The sequence below is a fragment of the Miniopterus natalensis genome, chromosome X, assembly GCF_054644295.1.
Source record: "Miniopterus natalensis isolate mMinNat1 chromosome X, mMinNat1.hap1, whole genome shotgun sequence".
NCBI lineage: Eukaryota > Metazoa > Chordata > Mammalia > Chiroptera > Miniopteridae > Miniopterus > Miniopterus natalensis.
In genome coordinates, this window is record NC_142103.1 from 25,849,265 (window position 1) to 25,869,313 (window position 20,049).

Below are 20,049 nucleotides of genomic sequence, written 5' to 3' on the forward strand. Positions count from 1 at the left end.
ATATTAATTTAATACTCAAATGGAATTATACTTATCATTGTCAGTATTTAATTACACAGCCTGCCAATCTCCTACCAATTAATTCAACATTTGGAAAGCCTTCGTTGTTTTCAATGGGGTCTACTTAGTCAATTTCCAAGTGTATACAAAGAGAATTGACTACCTATGTTTTAGTTTCTCTGAATCTTAAGCTTTTATATCAGAAATGCTAACAATGAAAACTATTAAGAGCACATGTTTTCTGAAAAACTAGTTCAATCCCAAATTAATCCTGAATCAAAAACCAGAAGGTGGTTAACATGTAATACCAAATATGATATTAATATAGAAAAAATTGAAACATGGTATCAGACTACTTGAATTTGCTAACTCAGTATCATGACATTCCATAATTAAGTTTACCATTCTTAAAGTTAATGCCCCCACTTGCAAAATAAAAAGATAAAAGTATTGGAACTGAGTACTTGGGCAGATATTTTCAAAGATTTCTGGCTGAGATGTAGAAAACAGTTCCACTATGAATGGTTGTTCTGAAGTCCCGTCAGCAATGTGAATCCAGCGATATGACCAGAAATCTTCACTGTTTTCTATATGGATATAATATTAAAATAAGTGAAGGTAACTGATTATGCACATATAAACAAAGAACTATTCACTGAAATACTTTTTATGACTTTAAATTTCAAAACCTTACCTTTCTTTTTTAACCGCTGGACCCTCCCTACAAAAACTAAAAGGCCAACAACATCACAGATTTGCTTTTCTGGCATATCGTCCAGTTCTGATCTAAAAAAACAAATAATTAAATAGATTTTGTATCTTTAAACAGTGAAAAAGCATTTTATAACTATGGTTGTTAAAATATACATTTACATAATTACAACAGCAAAATTTTGAGTAGATTTTGAGCAAATTATAATACATTATTTCAATGACCAGTATTAAAAATTATTTAAGATATTTTATAAGAAGTTATTTTACCTTGTGATAAAGCGGTGATTTAATTTTGGTAATCTCCATTCTGGTTTCAACTGCTTTTCTGGAATGATCGTTATATTAGTTGGAGGATCTCGAAGGTTCAGGGAGACTTCTGAAAAACAAATATATTACTTTAATATTATATTTAATACATATAAAAGAATATACATGTGTATAAATTACACAGGAAAAAATAGACTGAACACTTTTGAGCCCAATACTAAACTTAAGAACTAGACCATTATCAATAGCTTTCTTCTACCAACTGCTACATTGTCACATCCACTTATCTCCCCACCAAAGGTTAACCATACCTTAAATTTTATGTTTTATCATCTCTTTCATTTAAAAAAGAGATATTTAAAATCCAGCACTCATTTATGGTAAAAACTCTCAGCAAAGTGGGAATAGAGGGATCAACCCTCAACATAATAAAGGCCATATATGACAGACCTACAGCCAACATCATACTCAATGGGCAAAAACTAAAAACATTTCCATTAAAAACCAGAACAAGACAGGGATGTCCACTTTCACCCTCTTATTCATCATAATACTGGAAGTCCTAGCCACAGCCATCAGACAGGAAGAAAACATAAAAGGTATTCAAATTGGAAAGGAGGAAGTAAAACTGTCATTATTTACAGATGACATGATATTATACATAGAAAACCCTAAAGACTCCATCAAAGTATTACTAGATTTGATAAATGAATTTGGCAAGGTAGCTGGATACAAAATCAACATCCGGAAATCAATGGCATTCTTATACACCAACAATGAACTTTCAGAGAGAGAGAAACTAAAAAAACAATACATTTACCATTGCAACTAAAAAAATAAGATACCAAGGAATAAACTTAAAGAAGGATGTAAAAGACCTGTACTCAGACAACTACAGGACACTGAAACAAGAAATAGAGGAAGACATAAACAAGTGGAAGAATATACCATGTTCATGGATTGGAAGAATTAATATCATTAAAATGTCCATACTACCCAAAGCAACTTATAAATTCAATGCAATTCCTATTAAAATACCAACAGCATATTTCACAGAACTAGAACAAACATTTCGAAAATTTATATGGAACCAAAAAAGACCGCGAATAGCTGCAGCCATCTTGAGAAAAAAGAACAGAGTGGGAGGGATCACTTTATCAGACATCAAACTGTATTACAAAGCCACTGTAATCAAAACAGCTTGGTATTGGTACAACAACAGACATATAGATCAATGGAACAGAACAGAGACCCCACAAATAGACCCACACCATTACGGTCAGTTAATATTCGACAAAGAAGGCAAGAGCATACAATGGAGTAAAGACAGTCTCTTCAATAAGTGGTGCTGGGAAAATTGGACAGATACATGCAAAAAAATGAAAGTAGACCACCAACTTTCACCATACACAAAAATAAACTCAAAATGGATAAAAGACTTAAATGTAAGTCACGAAATCATAAAAATCCTGGAAGAAAACATAGGCAGTAAAGTCACAGACATCTCACGTGCTGGAATTTTCACTGATACATCTCCTAGGGCAAGAGAAACAAAAGAAAAAATAAACATATGGGACTACATCAAACTAAAAAGCTTCTGCACAGCCAAAGAAAACAACATCAAAATACAAAGAAATCCCATGGTCTGGGAAAACATATTTGCCAAGGATGTATTTGATAAGGGGCTAATTTCCAAAGTATACAAAGAACTCATACTACTCAGCAAGAGGAAGACAAACAACCCAATTAAGAAATGGGCAAAGGACCTGAATAGGCACTTCTCCAAAGAGGACAAACAGATGGCCAACAGACACATGAGAAAATGCTCAACGTCGCTAATCATCAGAGATATGCAAATTAAAACCTCAATGAGGTATCATTTCACACCTGTAAGAATGGCTACCATCAACAAATCAACAAACGACATGTGCTGGCGAGGATGAGGAGAAAGGGCAACCCTAGTACACTGCTGGTGGGAACGCAGACTGGTGCAACCACTATGGAAAACAGTATGGAGGTTCCTCAAAAGATTAAAAATGTAGCTGCCTTTTGATCCAGTGATTCCACTCCTAGGAATGTATCCTAAGAATCCTGAAACACTAATCAGAAAGAATATATGTACCCCTATGTTCATAGCAGCAGTTTACAATAGCTAAGATCTGGAAACAGCCCAAGTGCCCATCAGTAGATGAGTGGATAAAAAAGCTGTGAGACATGTATGCCATGGAATACTATGCAGCTGTAATAAAGAAGGATCTCTTACCCTTTGGGACAGTATGGATGGACCTGGAGAAAATTATGCTAAGTGAAATAAGCCAGGCATAGAAAGACAAACATCATATGATCTCACTTATACGTGGAATTTAAAGAACTTAATAAACTGATGGACAGAATAGATTCAATGACATGGAAGCATAGATCAGACTGACGAATGTCAGAGGGATGGAGGAGGGCAGGTGGGTGGAGGGGGAGAGAGTAACCAAATAATTTATATGCATATATGCACAACTCAAGGACATGGACAATGGTGGGGAGAGGGACTATGGAGGGGGATGGGATGGGATGGAATGGGTCATTGGGGAGAAAAAGGGATATGGGTAATATTTTAAACAAAAATAAAATTTAAAAATTAAAAATAAAAGAAAAGAAAATAAATTTTAAAAAGATATTTAATCACTTATTTGTTTTTACCCAAACAAAAGACTGTTTGGCTTTATTTGTTCTGGAACTGTAATGGATGAAATCATATCATATACAGTATTCTAGGGCTACTCTTTTCATTCATTATTATGGTCCTAAAATTCATCCATGTAGCTGCACATAGTAGTTTCTTTCCCATATTCATTGCTGAATAATGTTCCAGGGTATTGGCATACTTCAATTTTATTTTCCCATTATCGTGTTGACAGAATCTGGATTATTTCCAGTTTTTGCTACTACAGACAGGGTCACTATGAATGTTTTGTACATGCCTCTCTATGTTACACAGGCAAGAGTTTTCTAACGTATTATACCTAGGAGGGAAACCCTGGATTGTACAATATGCAAATGCTCCACTTGACAGGATAATTCTAAACTATTTTAAAATAAAGAACTTTTTATAGTTCCATCAACAGTGTATAAGAATTCCCTTTGATCCACATCCTCTCCAAATTTTGGTATCATCAAATTTCTTATTTGTCAATCTAGTGACACAAAATGACAATTTTGGGAGGGTCTTACTTCACAGTTCTCTTATTGTTAATTATTTTGAAAAACATTTCACATATTTATGATTCATTCAGACATCTTCTGATGTCAATCATCTGAGGTTTTCCGAAATAAACATATATTTAAGGAAACAATGAACAAAGGCTACATTGTCTGAACATTCTCTAAGTAATTACAGTTAATGGATTAACTAGGAAATTTAAAATACATAGAAATACAGGTCCAGTATAAAACTATTATAAGCAAAAAAAACAATACTTAAAGTTGTTGAGTGATGTAATCTACAATCTTGAAAATGGAAATTCAAGAAAACATCATATCCAACTCTTAAAGCAATTACTTAATATATTAATTCTCATGTTCCCAAAATATTTAGGGTGATGCCAAGATGCCATAACTTTGATTTTAATACTAATTAGGAAGAGCCCTTTCGAAATCGTAGCAATTGCCAACATTGGAATATTGGCAATAGGTTAGATAACAGTATTATATTAACTTAAATTTCCTGATTTTGATAACTGTACTGTGATTATGTAATAGAGTGTTCTTGTTAGGAAATATATACTGAAAAATTAATGAGGTGTTTGAAGGTAAAGAGGTATGTATAATGGCTGCCACTTACTCTCAAATGATTCAGATGACAAAATATATATATGTATACGGAGAGAGAGAAAGTGACAAAGGAAAGGTAGATGTTAACAATGGTTCAATCTGTGTAAAGGTATATAGGAGTTTTTTATACTATCCTAATTTTTATGTAAGTTTGAAATTATTTCAATATAAGATGTTGACAAAATCTCATAGTAACCGAAAACTACATTCAAGTCATTAAGTTAATATTATAATGAAAAAATAAAAGATAATAAAAATAGGTAGTCCCAAGTGGAGCTTATTCATTAAGCAACAATAAATATCTCAGATAATTTTTCTTAATAAATGCAATAATAAATAAGTATATTCATTAAATGATTTCTTGAAAATTTTATAGATACAAGAATTTAAAGGTTTGTCAGGTTCTAATAGCTTCAGTAATTTTTAAATCTTTGAGTGATATGGTACTTTGCAAATTTACACAAAAAAATACAGCCATAAAAGAAAAAAAATGCATTGGATACTTAACCCATAGTAGAAATTAGCTTGATCTGTGGATCCACAGGGAGAGGTTGTGGCCTGAATGGAAAACTCTTTTTAACAGAATAATCTTGAAGCAGAAGAACTAAACCAACCCGTAAACATTTATACCACTCAGGACACAGGGTATTCCACATGATCACTGATACAGTGCCGGAACTGTCAGCAACTTCCAAAAAGGTCTGAAAAGATGAATAAAAGCACACACATATTTGTTATTTTTATCTACAGGATGCTAAAATTTTTATTATTATTTTTGTATACACTTATCTTTTGACTTTAAAAAAAAATTATCTTTATTGTTGAAAGTATTACTGATGTCCCCTTTTTTTCTCTCCACTGATCCCTTCCACCCTGTATCTGCCCCACCCCCAGGCCTTCCCCATACTATTGTCTGTGTCCATGGATTATGCATTATGCATAAAAGTTCTTTTATTAATCTCTCTCCACCCACTCCCTCACCCCCACTTTCCCTCTGAGATTTGTCAGTCTGTTCCATGCTTCTATGTCTCTGCATCTATTTTGTTTATCAGTTTATTTTGTTTATCACATTCTACATATAAGTGAGATCATGTGATACTTGTCTTTCTCTAACTGGCTTATTTCACTTAGCATAATACTCTCCATTTCCATCCATGCTGTCTCAAAATGAAAGAGATCCTTCTTTTTACAGCTGCATAGTATTCCATGGTGTAAATGTACCACAGCTTTTTTATCCAGTCATCTACTGATGGGCACTGGGCTGTTTCCAGATCTTAGCTACTGTAAATAGCACTGCTATGAACATAAGGGTGCATAAGTTCTTTCTGATTGGTGTTTCAGGTTTCTTAGGATATATTCCTAGAAGTGGAATCATTGGGTCAAAAGGCAGTTCCATATTTAATTTTTTGAGAAAACTGCATACTGGGTTTGATAGTAGCTTCACCAGTCTGCAATCTCACTAGCAGTGTACTAGGATTCTGTTTTCTCCAGGATGTTAAAAGTTTTAGAATGAGGAAGTAAAACTATAGGGGAATGATTAAAAGTAATTTATGATATATGATAAAATCTATAACCATGAAAAGTTATGAATGAAGAATTTTTAGTGGTATTAAAAAATACTTAAGAAAATGTTGAGTAATACAAAATTTTAGGTGCTGTATAATTGCCAGTTTATAAGTTAATTTAATATGAATGACATACATAGTCACATGAAATACATGACATGCATGCATATATATATAAATAGATGTGTTATATGTTATACACATATGATATCATAGATCTGTGCACATATAGAATATATGTATGTGGATATATGATATATACCCCCCAAAAAGGGAATAAAGCACACCATAATGTCAACAATGATTCTTTTTGGTATGATTTGGGGTGATATTACTTATCAGCCTTATTTATATAGATTTCTACATTTTCCAAATTCTCTAAAAGAATATACAACTTTTATTTAAAAAGTTAAATAAAACACTCAAAATAATTCTTGATAACACATGAAAATAAAGTAAAATGTTAAGTAAAAAGGACAGAAATCAAGAAAGTATTTGTCATCAGCATTATATGGCATAGGCAGTCAAGATAACAGAAAAGTGCCAGATGGATTTTACAATTAGAAGGTCTCTAGTGAGTGACCAGTTGAAGGAAAATGCCAAACTGATTGTGTTGAGAAGTAATTGAGAGGCAAGTAAGTGAAAACATCTAGTGTAGACTACTTCTTCAAGGAGCTTGCTTGAAGAGAGAGGGAATAGAGGAATCTGAGGCCAAAGGATAATTTTTTTCCTTTTTTAAAATGGAAGACTAAAGTATGTTTATATTCTGGTGTAGAAAGCACAGTAAAGAAGAAAAGGTTGAAGATATATAAAAAGGTGTGAAGGAGACCAGCTGGATCAAAGAATTAAATGTTGACAATACAGAAAGAATTTATTTTTTTATAAGAAATTACATAGAAAAATACTTCAAAATATACATTCATGTACATTTTTTTTAATTGTTCAAAATATTACAGATGTCCCCTTTTTTCCACATTGACCCCTTCCACCCTGCACCCACTCCCCTTTCCAGTCCCTCACCACACTATTGTCTGTGTTCTTGGGTTATGCATATACGCATATAAGTTCTTTGGTTAATCTCTCCCCACCTACCCACCCACCTACCCCTACCTTCCCTCTAAGATTCATCACTGTGATCCCTGCTTCCATACATTTTTTTTTTTTTTTGAGTTGCTTGCACCATACAAACCTACCCCATCTTGGGGACCTTTGTTGGGATGTGACAATGGTGAGCATATTTCTCCACCCCCTTTGTAGAGGAGCAAGGAAGAAAGAGAGAAAATTTTCCTTATATTTCAGAGACTTTTCAAATACTAGCTATATTGGCTAGATGTACATCATTATAATTTTATGAGTTTTTGGTGATTTGTATAATTTCATTTCCATTGTTTTTAAACAATTATGTAATTATTTAAAGCACTAATAGTAGGCTGTATTGTAATGTTTTTAATATTATTTAACCTATAAAGGTTATTTAAACATAAATTATTCTAATATGAAGTTAGGTCTGTAAGCTATAATCTTTAATTGTTAAATAAACATATACTATTTTATCATTACTTATACCTGGTATGGCTCAATCATATTTTTGTCAGGTTTTCCATAGTATCTTAGTCTTGATTTATGCATTATTCTCACAAGCAAAGCAGGAAAATTCCTTCTGTTAGTCCAGGTCATTTCAAGGTGAGAAAGGGAAATTATTTTGGTATCTAGAATACAGAAAAGAAAAAAATCCTCCTTAATATTTCATGGTAATTTCAAAATTCTCTTTTACTGGTTAAAAATGGTAGCTAGATTATACCCAAAGTCAAATTTACTCCTTTTCACCAGCTTAAGCCAGTCTATTTCTTCCTACATATAAAACAATAATGCACACTATTCCTATATATGACTCACGATATGCCTGGAACATAGGTAAATACCTATATTTACTAACACACTGTTCAATCTAGAATCCCCTCCACCTTAGAAAATCGTTTAATTACTTCCTAGAATACTTGGATCTAAACTCACTTCCCTTAAGAAATTTTGTCGAAAAAACTCAATGTCATGTACTATTTTGCCACTACTAAGCAATTTCATATTTAATTTATAGAATTGTTTTATGATATATTTATGTATTGCCCTTACCTTAGTTTCCATTTTTCCCAAACATGCCAGACATGGTCCTTTATCAGGGCCTTTGCACTTGCTGCTCCCTCTCTCTGGAATGTCTTCCTCTTAGATACCCAAGTGACTTCCTCCTTTCCAAGTTTTGCTCAAAGGTCACTTTCTCAGTGATGTTATTCCTAAACACCCTATTGAAAACTGATCCCTTTACTTTTCTCCCATCCCATTTTATTTTTCTACACAGCACTTATCATCTTATATGACATATAATTTAATTTGAAATGTTTTAATCTCTAAGCCTGCTGGCAAGTACAAAAACTGCTTAAAAACTATTCACCATATTTTAAAAATTAACTTGTATTTCTGATTTTATTCTTCCTTGTGTTAAGAAGGGTTCCACTAACAATTCTCTTCATATTTTGCTCTCCCTAGCCCACAGTCCAAACTTTTAAAGCCTACATTTTTATTGATCTAATATTTATTTCGCTAAGGCATCCTCCACTTCCATTTTTATTTACATAATGTATGACAGTCAATATAACAATTTAGATAGTAAGCAATAGACCAGTGATTCTCAGACTTTTTGGTCTCTCGATGCTTTACATTCTTAAAAATTATTGCAAAACTAAAAAGTTTTTGTTTATGTGGGTATTATCTATTAGTATTTATCATATTATAAACAAAAACTAAGACATATCAATTATTCATCAATTCCCTTAAAATAACAATAAACCTACTATGTATAATATAAGTATGCATTAAAAATATGACTATATATTCCAAAACTAAAAATTCAGAGGAGTGGAATTGTTTTACACTTTTGCAAATCTCTTTGGTGTCTAGCTTAATAGAAGACAGCTGCATAGGCATATTTTCTTTGACATTCTGTCTGTTTCACTGTTTCAATGTCACATGTCATGCAGCCTCTAGAAAACTCCACTGTATACTTTTGAGAGAATGAGAGTGAAAAGGGTAAATAAAGCTTTAATATTGTCATTATGAAAAAAGGTTTGATGTTGTGAATCCCCTGAAAATGTCTTGGGAGCGCCTCTAGTGGGCCTTGACCCATACAATGAAAAATGTTGCAAAAGAATAAGTCTAAGGAATGCAAAAAAGAATAAAGATAAAAGCTGAAAATAAAAAATTAGAAAACAGTAGAAGTGGTAAATCCAACTCTCTGGAAAATTTAATAAGAAAGTAAACCTTTGACAAGTGTAATCATGAAAAAAGAAAACAAAAATATAATGTTTAGAATGTAATCAACTATAAATATAGAGAAAACTTTTAAAATACTATTATGATTACCTCTAAACTTGAAAATATCAGTGAAATATATAATCTTCTAGGAAAATATGAATTACCAATAATGCCTTAAGAAGCAGAAGAAAACTTGAATAGGTCAATAGCTATGGAAGAAAATGAAAATGAAAAAGTTCACAAATAATGACCTCCACAAATGGAACCAGGTTCACATGCTTTTTTACAAGAAAATTCTAACAACTTTCAAAGAATAGCTCTTTCCCTTAACTATAATTTGTTCTAAAGTACATTAAAATATAGAAATGGTGCCAATTCATTTTATAAACTTAGATAAATCCTGAAAAATCATGACAGAAATATTACAAAAGAGAAAACTATACATGCAAATCATTTATGATGGCAAAAATCCTAAATAAAATATTTTCAAATCCAGTATAGCAGCAAGCCCAATTATATCATGAACAAGTAGATTCTTAAACATTTTGTCTTGATCAGGAGGGGGATATTATAAATTGGGAAAAATTCTGGAGATTAACAGAAAAATGTAAGTTTAAATAATTTGTTAAAACATTAAAGGTGACCACCCTAGCTGGGTGGCTCAGTTGGGTGGAGCATTGTCCCCTATACCAAAATATTGCAGGTTCCATCCCTGGTCAGGGGCGCTTGTGGGAGGCAACCGATGGATGTTTCTCACATTGATGTTTCTCTCTCTTTCTCTCTCTCAAATCAATAAAAACATATCTTTGGTTCATTAGATTCCACATATTAGTGAGATCATGTGATATTTGTGTTTCTCTGACTGGCTTAGTTCACTTAGCATAATCATCTCCAGGTCCCTCCAGGCTGTCTCAAAGGGTAATTTGTAAAACTGTCAGCAATAAAGATTAAAAAAACTAGTATAGAAGTTCATCAAAAAATTAAGAATCAAGTTACCATATGAACCAGCAACTCTTCTTCTGGGTATCTACCCGAAAATTTTGAAAACATTTATTCATAAAGATATATGCACTCCTATGTTCATTGCAGCATTATTCATGATGGCTAAGACATAGAAACAATAAAAGTGTCCTTTGACAGATAATTAAAGAAGATGTGGTACATATATACAATGGAATACTACTCAGCCATAAGAAAAGATGAAATACTTCCATTTGCAACAACATGGATAAATCTTGAGAATATTATGTTAAGCAAAATAAGTCAAACAGGAAAAGTCAAGAACCATATGATTTTACTCATATGTGGGATATAAAACTGAAAGCAACAAATGAACGAACAAGACAAACAAACAAAAACTCATAGGGGAGTGGGAGGCAGTAACTAGTAAAAGGGTCAAATATATGGTGATGGAAAGAAATTTGACTTTGGGTGGTGAACACACAATGCAATATACAAATGATGTATTATAGAATTGTATACTTGAAACCAATATAATTGTATTAACCAGTGTCATCCCAATAAATTTAAAAATTATAGCTTAAAAAAGAAAAGTTTACTTAAATTAAATACAGAATACTGATAGTTATTATAAAAAAAAAAAAAAAAAGCAAAACAAAATATCTTCTGGTGAGAATTAAAAGAAAACATTAAGGGTAACCACTATGAGAATACAAATATAATGTATAACTTCTAAAAACTAGAAGAAAAAAAATTAAATCCTGCAAAAGTAAGAAAAAAAGCATGATATATTAAAAATAAAGTAGAATTGCAAGATCAGTTACAAACCTCACAATCACATTAAATTTAATTGGATTAAGTTAATCTATTAAAAGAAAAAAAATTGGCTTGGGCCAAACAACAAAATCTTAGCTATATGTTTCTTAAAAGAGCCAAACCTATCAAAAAATGGAAATAAAGGGATAGACAAAGATTTGAGAAACATTGCCTTAAATGCTAACTAAAAGACAGCAGAAATGGTAAATAGTAGTATCAGACAAAATATAATTCAAGGCAAAAAGGACAAAGAGACAAATTCCATACTGATAAAGAGTAAAATCCGCCCGGCCGGGCGTGGCTCAGCGGTTGAGCGTCGACCTGGGATCCAGGCGATCGGGGTTCGATTCCCGGTCAGGGCACATGCCCGGGTTGCGGGCTCGATCAATGACTCTCTCATCATTGATGTTTCTGTCTCTCTCTCTCCCTCTCCTTTCCTCTCTCTGAGATCAATAAAGATATATTTAAAAAAATAAAAAAATAAACTGTGAGATTCCCACCTCATACCCACTGTGATGGCGACACCAATAAAAACTTTAAAAAAAAAAAAAGAGTAAAATCCACCAACAACATATTAACAACTTACAAAAGTTTACACATTTATAGGAACATCTAAATAAAAACTTTTAGAAGTATAAGAAGAAATAAAAGCACCATCATTAAATGTGGAATCTAATGAACAAAAAAACTGATGAACAAAATACATACAGAGATATAGAACCATGAAGCAGTCGGACAAATTTCAGAGGGAAGGTGGGGGTGGGGAGTGGAGGGGGAGAGATTAATTAAAGAATTTAGATGCATACATGCATGACTTATGGACACAGGCAATAGTGTGAAGGCCTGGGGGCGGGGGCGGTTAGGGGGGAAGAGAGAAGCCAATGCTTCTCTCAGAGAAATGGGCAAATAAAATAGATTTAAAAATAATGACTGTGTGTTGCCAGGTGGGTACCTGAATTATCAGGCGGATCACTGTGTAAATTATATAATTGTCTAACTGTTATGCTGTACACCTGAAACTAATATAAAATAATATTGAATGTCAACTGTAATTGAAAAATAGAATCTTAAAAATAATAAAAAGAAAAAAAGAATATTGTAATTAAAATTTTAAAACTTGGTATAAGGAACTTATCTAATAAGTAAGCCTTTTCTAAACTTTTGGAGTTTAAATAAGAATTCAAATTTAAAATCAGAAAATATGAATAATGAATAACACAAACAATCTCTACACTACAAAATTGGGGGATGCAGCCAAAGAAGTACGTACCCATGGGAAATTTCAGAATTTTTAAATCTTTTAAAAGAAATAAACAAGGAAATAAATGAACCAAGCATTAAACTCAAGAAGGTAGCACAAAAACATAATGAACAAAGGAAGTAAAAGGAATTAAAGATGACAGCAGAAATAAAGTAGAAAACATTTCCTCTTTACAGATTTCTTAATTAGTAAAGCCAAGTATTTAAAAAAGCAACAACAACAATAAAATAGACAAACCTCTGGCAAAGCTGGTCATGAAAAAGGATGAACACAAAAATTTAGGAATGTAAAAGGGGATATAAATAATAAGACAGAGATTTAAAAATATAGACTACTATGCACAACAGTGAGATTTAGGTGAAATAAAATTTCCTAGTAAAATATCAACTCTCAAAAATGGAGTCAAGAAGAAGCATAATTGATTTCATTACTTTATCTACAAGAAATTGAAAAGGAACCATTCTCCCAACTTCCAATCCTGGTCCAAGGCCCCAGATTCATATTGTTTTAAGGGTAAATTCTACCAAACCTTCAATGAACACATGATTTCTTTAAGCACAGAAAAATGGGCAAGCTTCCCAACCTATTGTACTAGGCAAATATTAATTAACTCGATATCAGAAGAGGACTAAAATAGTACCCCCCTTAAAAATAACTTGAAACTTATATAATCTTAATAACCAGTGTCATCTCAATGAATTTAATAAAAAGAAAAAAAAAGATTGAGTAAATAAAAATATAAAGCCCTTGATATGAAAATAACAAAACCTATAGACCAAATTCATTTGAAAAAATAACAGTGATGATCAAGTAGAGATACAAAAGTGGTTCAATGTTAGAAAATCCATTAATGTAATTTATTTCATCCATCCTTTTATTTAATAAACACTTAATGAATGTCTACTATGTGCCAGATATTGTTCTGGATATAGGGGAAATAACCTACAGCAGTAAAAAAACAGAGCCCTTGCCTCTCATGGGTCTTATAAGCTAGTGGGAGGAGAAAGAAAAAAAAAAAAAGCAAAATAATTTCAGTGTTATCAGTTCTTCAAAGGCCAGTTGCACGGTGATGTAAAAATAATAAATGGGTAAGGGAAACACATTTAATGGCTCTTTTTCTAATATGTTTTATATATTTGAGCAGAAACCTAAGGACAGGAAGGAATTTTCCAGAAAGACATAAAAGCTGGGGCAAAGTACCTGAGGCAGAAAAGAGTTTGGAGGTTTGAAGATCAGAAAGAAGACTCATATTGTTGAAACAAAGTGGTGCAGGAAAGGGGTTAGAAATGAGGTTAGAGAGGTGAGTTAGGGGATTCTGCAGGGCAGGGGTCTGCAAACTATTGCCCATGAGCCAAATCTGGCTTGCTATCTTTTTTTGTAAATAAAGTTCCATCTTAACCCAGCCAAGCCCATTCATTTACATATTGTCTATGGCTGTTTCTCCTATACCAGGGCAAAATTGAATAGCTTCCACACAGACCTTAAATATTACAAAGACAAACAGATTTACTGTTTGGCTCTTTACAGTTGCAGGACCTTGTGGAGGTATGAATTGTCCCCTAGGAACAATGGAGTGCCACTGGAGAGATTTAGGCAGGAAAGTGGCATGATTTAACTTCTAATTTAAAAGCTATCTAGAGATCACAATATTGGTTACCTTCAGAGTAGGGTATTGACTAGGAGAACGCATGTGTGTGTGTGTAGACATATAGATATATAGATGTATATGTAAAAATATATCAAGCTGTATTTTAAAGACTGTCATTTTACTGTGCACAGATTATATTTTAATAGAAAAGTTTTAAAAGCACAAAAATTCACTATAAACAAAAGTAAGAGAAAAAGGACAGAGTATGAGAAAATAATTTGCAATATATAGCAGACAAAAACTCAATAACCATTAGCAAAAAATGTCCTATAAATTAATTAGAAAAATTAAAAGATATAATTTAAAAATGGTACAATATGGGGAAATAGGCATATATATATTCATTGGAATCTAAATTAGTACAACCTTTTCAGAAGATGATTCATTAAATTAGAAATTCAAATACTTTTTAAACCAGCAGTTTCACTTCTAGGAATCCATCCATTCAACAGAAATACTTAAGCATAGTGAACACATATGTGTATATCCTCATGATGTTCAGGTTTGGATCTAAAACTTAAAAAACAATAACTTCCTAAAATTACAAATTACTCATTCACATGGGAATGATTACATAAATCATCATGCATCCATACCATGGGAGAGTGTATGAACAGATATACATTAAAATGCTTAAGATAAGTGAAAATAGCAAATCACGTGACACCAAATAATTAATTTTTTTCAAAGTTACATACCAAATGACTGACAGTGTGGACTTCTGAGAAGAAAGCTGAAGGCATAGGAGGAGGTAAAAAGAGTCTTTCATTCCACCCCAACATTTTATTAAAAATTTCAAACATACAGCTATCCTGAAAGAACACCAATATACCTACTTCTAGGTTTTGTCATCAAGTTTTACTATACTTGGACTTTACATTTTTAATATAATATACCTTATTTAATTTTGGGGTTTTTTAGCACCTGGACATTGCCTTTTGTAATAAAAATATGGTTTCAATAATGAACAGATATTGCTTTCATAATCAGAAAAGTGAAATATTATTTTTTACTAATTATTATTATCCTAAATTTTTCTAGAGTACCAATTTTTCATTTATAGATTAAATTCTAAAAATAAAAAATGATCAACCCTTAGAGTAGTAATGTACCACTGAGATTAAAAAATCATTCCATTATTTCATTCCTGAAATTACTATCTTGCTTTTAAAGCTTAAGTTACTTAAATAATCTTTGGCTACCCATTTCTATAGCATCTTTTTTTCCTTACAACTGGATATTACTTTAATTGCATATTTTTGATGCAGTTATCTTTTCACTTTCAAGTTTGTTGCTGTTACACATCATAGTAAGATTATCTATGGTCTAGCACTATGAGCCCAAGGTAAAAAAACACACACACACCTGAAAAGCAGTAAATGTAGAAAATTATAATCTTTCTCTCTCTGGTAATTTTGCTTTTATTTTTTGCATTTTATTTCTTCCTCATTCCATACATGTACATGCCTATAGTGATATCATTCCCTTTACTTTCATCTTTTATAGAGATAGAACATATTTTAGAATAGTTGCTGATACCAGCTGGCATTTTCAGGTTAATTTCCTATTTCTGATACAGAAGAATTGAACTCAGATCAGCATTATCCGTCGTCATAAGAAATATGAAAATGAGAATTCCAAGCCTTCCCACAAAATCACACATTCAAAAAGCCATTATTTACATAACTGCTACACTCAAGGACATAAATATGGCGTTTCATGAATGTAAATTATTAAGGAATAAGTTATAGAACGTCTTTTTTTGAAAGAAGGTTAAAACACACAAACCCACAAATATTTACAAGTTTTTATGCCAAATTAAAATACACACACACACACACACACACACATATATATATATATGTATGTATACACACACACACACTCCAACCAACACAATACTATTTCCACAACTGAATTGGGAATGACCTTAAGATTAATTCCACTGGTCAAACGTACAATGAACACATGAGGACTACTAATTGCAACACCACTATGTTTGTCAGGTAAATTTAAGATGTATTAAAAAAAATTAAGACGTATTCAGACATGTCCTGAACAGGCACTTACACAAAGCAAAACAAGGGCTGTGCAAATTTTATTAAGCGGGCGTCTCTCCGTCAGTCATGAAAAATTGTCTACTATCACTTCCAATAAATACCCAAACACTTTCTTTTTCTTTCCCATTAACGCAAGCACCCCAAAATTATTTTTACACACCATCCCATCGTTCCCTCCAATTACTCACTGTTAAAATTGTATTCCTCCGGTTGCTTGTTGGTTAACCAGATATCTCCATACGGATCTTCGTTATTCCACAGGGCCAGGTAATGACTCTTCCCGCCCCTTAAGGGTCTCTCCGGTATCTCCTCATGAGCACTATTTCTGAAGGGAATCGCTAAAGAAATAGTGTCCAAGGTCTCCCCACAGTGGATGTTATCTATGCACAGGATCCCTTGGCCTAACCTTTTCTCATTGTAAAGACACGAGACTCTGAAAATTTTCATTTCTATGCCAACTTTAAGAATATTTTTATACACAAGAAAGTTCAGTCTGGGATCAAGGAAGCACTTCTCCTGGTACACCCCGTCTGAGATAGTCACATCATAGCAGTAAAGGGGAAGTTTAGGTACCGTGTCTCGTGGCTCATCCTCTAACAGGTACCTTTGGACGGCCAGCACAGCGACAGGCACCACCTCCGAGGGGGAGACCCATCGGAGAGGTGAGTCTGTTATTTGCTCAAGAACCTTTTGAATCCAACTGGGTCCTTGGACACGGCCCCTTCGGATCACTCCTCCCGAGCCACTACCCCGATTTACCTCAGGTTTCTGCCGGTCCAGCCCCGCATGTGAGGGGCCGGCCTGAGGCTGGTCTGACTCACCAGACATGGTGGGGAAATTGCGTACCCTCTTCACTCCCAAAAGCTAGTTTGAGGTGCCCAAAGCTGAGAGACTAAAGAAGCCACGCGCTTGAGCGACGGACGCTACTCTGCCCCTTCAGACTAGTGAAAGCAGCCCTCGGCGAAGAGGCTGCAGACTTGCCGCGCGCGCGCGCGTCAGCTCTCTCGCCCCGCCCCTTGCTAGGCGCCCTTCCAATTTGGAGGCACTGTTACTAGGCATCACACAGGTGGTTACATAGTGGGTCCTGGGACCTGTTGCCGGCCAGATTACCAGCGGAGGAAAAGGGGGGGGGGGGGGGAAGCATTGGTTGCCATGGTTCCCAAAGCATAACAAGGAGGGGGAGGAGCGCTTCGTGGCTCTTCGAGAAAGGTTTGAGCCCAGACGCGAAGTAGAGAGAAAGTGGCTGGAAGCGGGGTGCAAGTGATCATATTTCAGTGTTTTTGGGGTCTGGCCTTGGAACAGGAACAGAAAGTAAATTAGAGTTGGTTAATATACATGAATGTGATAACATGGGATTCCTGTACTATGACTGAAACCAGATAATATATGCACAGCCTTCAGTACAGTCCCTAGCACAAAAAGTCCTCCATATACCTTAGTTGTGATTGCTATTACCATTAGTATAATTATTGTGGCGCCCTGAATGCAGTGGGGGTGAATTAATGATTCAGCGAAAATGAAAACAGAACATTTTAGAACTGGCTTGGTAAAGAGCTGCCAAGGGGGGAGGAGGGGTGGGAAGAGATTAACCAAAGAATCTAATGAACAAAATAAACTGATGCACAAAATAGATACAGAGACATAGAACCATGGAACAGTCTGACGAATTTCAGAGGGAAAGCGGGGGTGGGGGAGTGGGGAGGGGGAGAGATTAATCAAAGAATTTATATTCATATATGCATAACCTATGGACAAAGACAATAGTGTGGAGAAGGCCTGGGGGTGGGGGGCAGGGGAGGATGCCGGGTGGAGGGGATCAATGGGGGGGAAAAGGGGGACATCTGTAATACTTTCAACAATAAAGATAAATTATAAAAAGAATTTATATGCATAACCTATGGACACAGACAATAGTGCAGTGAAGGCTTGTGGGGTGGCGAGAGTGGGGTGGAGGATGTCAATGGGGGAAAAAGGGGACATCTGTAATACTTCCAACAATGAAGATAAATTTTTAAAATGTATTTATGTTTTACACAATACCTGGCTTAACATGCAGCTAGGATATAGGTTTTGAGAAACTGCATTTCTAAACTACAAAGAAGGTGTATGGAATGAATGTAAAGTGAAAAAGCTGGTAAGAATAGTCAGAATTGAAAATAAAACATGTTATGTGTACCCAGATGTGCCAGTATATAGAGAATGTAGTAATTGCCTTAAGAATTCATTTCAAAGATGGTTATGGGCTTATTTTGATTATATTAATCTCTCTTTGCTCTCTATTTCATCATTATTTATTCACTATTTATGAAGTCCCTACTATGAGGCAGGCACTGTACTAGGTCACTGGGGATAACAGTATTCATGCTCCTTTAGTCAAGCTGCTTCTCATTGCTTGGGGTGAAAGAATCTGCTGTTATTAATATTTAACTTATTCATTCATTATAATGTTATTATAATCAGGGGAAAGGGAGTGGATGAGGCATGAATTAATATTTTATTATAGAGCATGATTAGGGAAGGGGTCTTTGTATTGAGAAATAGAACAGAGCAGAGACATACAGTAAGTGAGGGAGTGGGTATATAGACATCTTGGAAAGGGTGCTTGAATCAGAGGGAAGAGTAAAAGTAAATTATGAGACAGAAGAATGCTTAATATTTTCAAGGAAGTGAAAAAGCCAATGGAGGGGTAGGGAGACAGTGGTAGGAGATGAAGTTAGGAAAGTAGCAGGGCTCTGTAATCTTTCCTCTGTTCTGAGAAGAGTGACATATTTCAACTTGAGCCCCACTTCTTTCATGAAGCCTCCCATACCAATTCATTCTAGAATGACCTCTATTTTTTTTAATATTTAAAAATTAAATTTATTGGGATGACATTGGTTAATAAAATTATATAGGTTTCAAATATACATTTCTATAACACATGATCTGTATAGTGCATTGTGTGTTCATCACCAAATGTCCAATCTCCTTCCGTCACCATATATTTGAACCCTTTTATCTTGTATTAACCTCACACCCCCTTCCCTCTGGTAACCACCATATTGTTGTCTGTAACTATGAGTTTTTGTTTGTTTTTCTTATTTATTCATTTGTTGCTTTCAGTTTTATACCCCACATATAAGTGAAATCACATGGTTCTTGACTTTTGCGTACAGCTTATCTCGCTTAGCATGATATTCTCAAGATCAGTCCACTTGTAGCAAATGGCAGCATTTCATCTTTTCTTATGGCTGAGTAGTATTCCATTGTATGTATGTAGCACATCTTCTTTATCCAATCCTCTATCAAAGGACACTTTCATTATGTTTTAAAAAATTTATTTATATTTTTATTTTTTTCCTTTTAATATTTTTAAAAATTTTTATCTTTATTCTTGAAAGTATTATAAATGTCCCCAATTTCCCCCCATGATCCCCTCCACCCTGTACCCCTCCCACCAGGCCTTTACCTCAATATTGTTTGTGTTCCTGGGTTATGCATATAAATACTTTTTAAAAAATTGTTCAAAATATTACAGATGTCCCCTTTTCTCCCGATCGACCCCTTCCACCATGCACTCACACCCCTTCCAAGTCCCTCACCACTTTATTGTCTGTGACTTTGGGTTATGCATATATGCATACAAATTCT

At 34.0% G+C, this 20,049-nt stretch overlaps 1 protein-coding gene across 1 annotated transcript in view; it reads right to left on the reverse strand.

Annotated features, from left to right (window-relative positions):
- The window catches only part of RADX (RPA1 related single stranded DNA binding protein, X-linked), a 52,287-nt gene extending 35,023 nt beyond the window's left edge, over positions 1-17,264 (reverse strand). The window contains exons 1-6 of the mRNA XM_016206407.2: positions 16,608-17,264; positions 7,935-8,077; positions 5,312-5,504; positions 982-1,090; positions 695-786; positions 465-587 (exon numbers count right to left, since the gene is read on the reverse strand). Coding sequence (XP_016061893.2) covers positions 465-587; positions 695-786; positions 982-1,090; positions 5,312-5,504; positions 7,935-8,077; positions 16,608-17,247 — 1,300 coding nt within the window. The 5' untranslated portion in view covers positions 17,248-17,264. The remainder of the gene's footprint in view (positions 1-464; positions 588-694; positions 787-981; positions 1,091-5,311; positions 5,505-7,934; positions 8,078-16,607) is intronic.
- Positions 17,265-20,049: the final 2,785 nt, after the last annotated feature.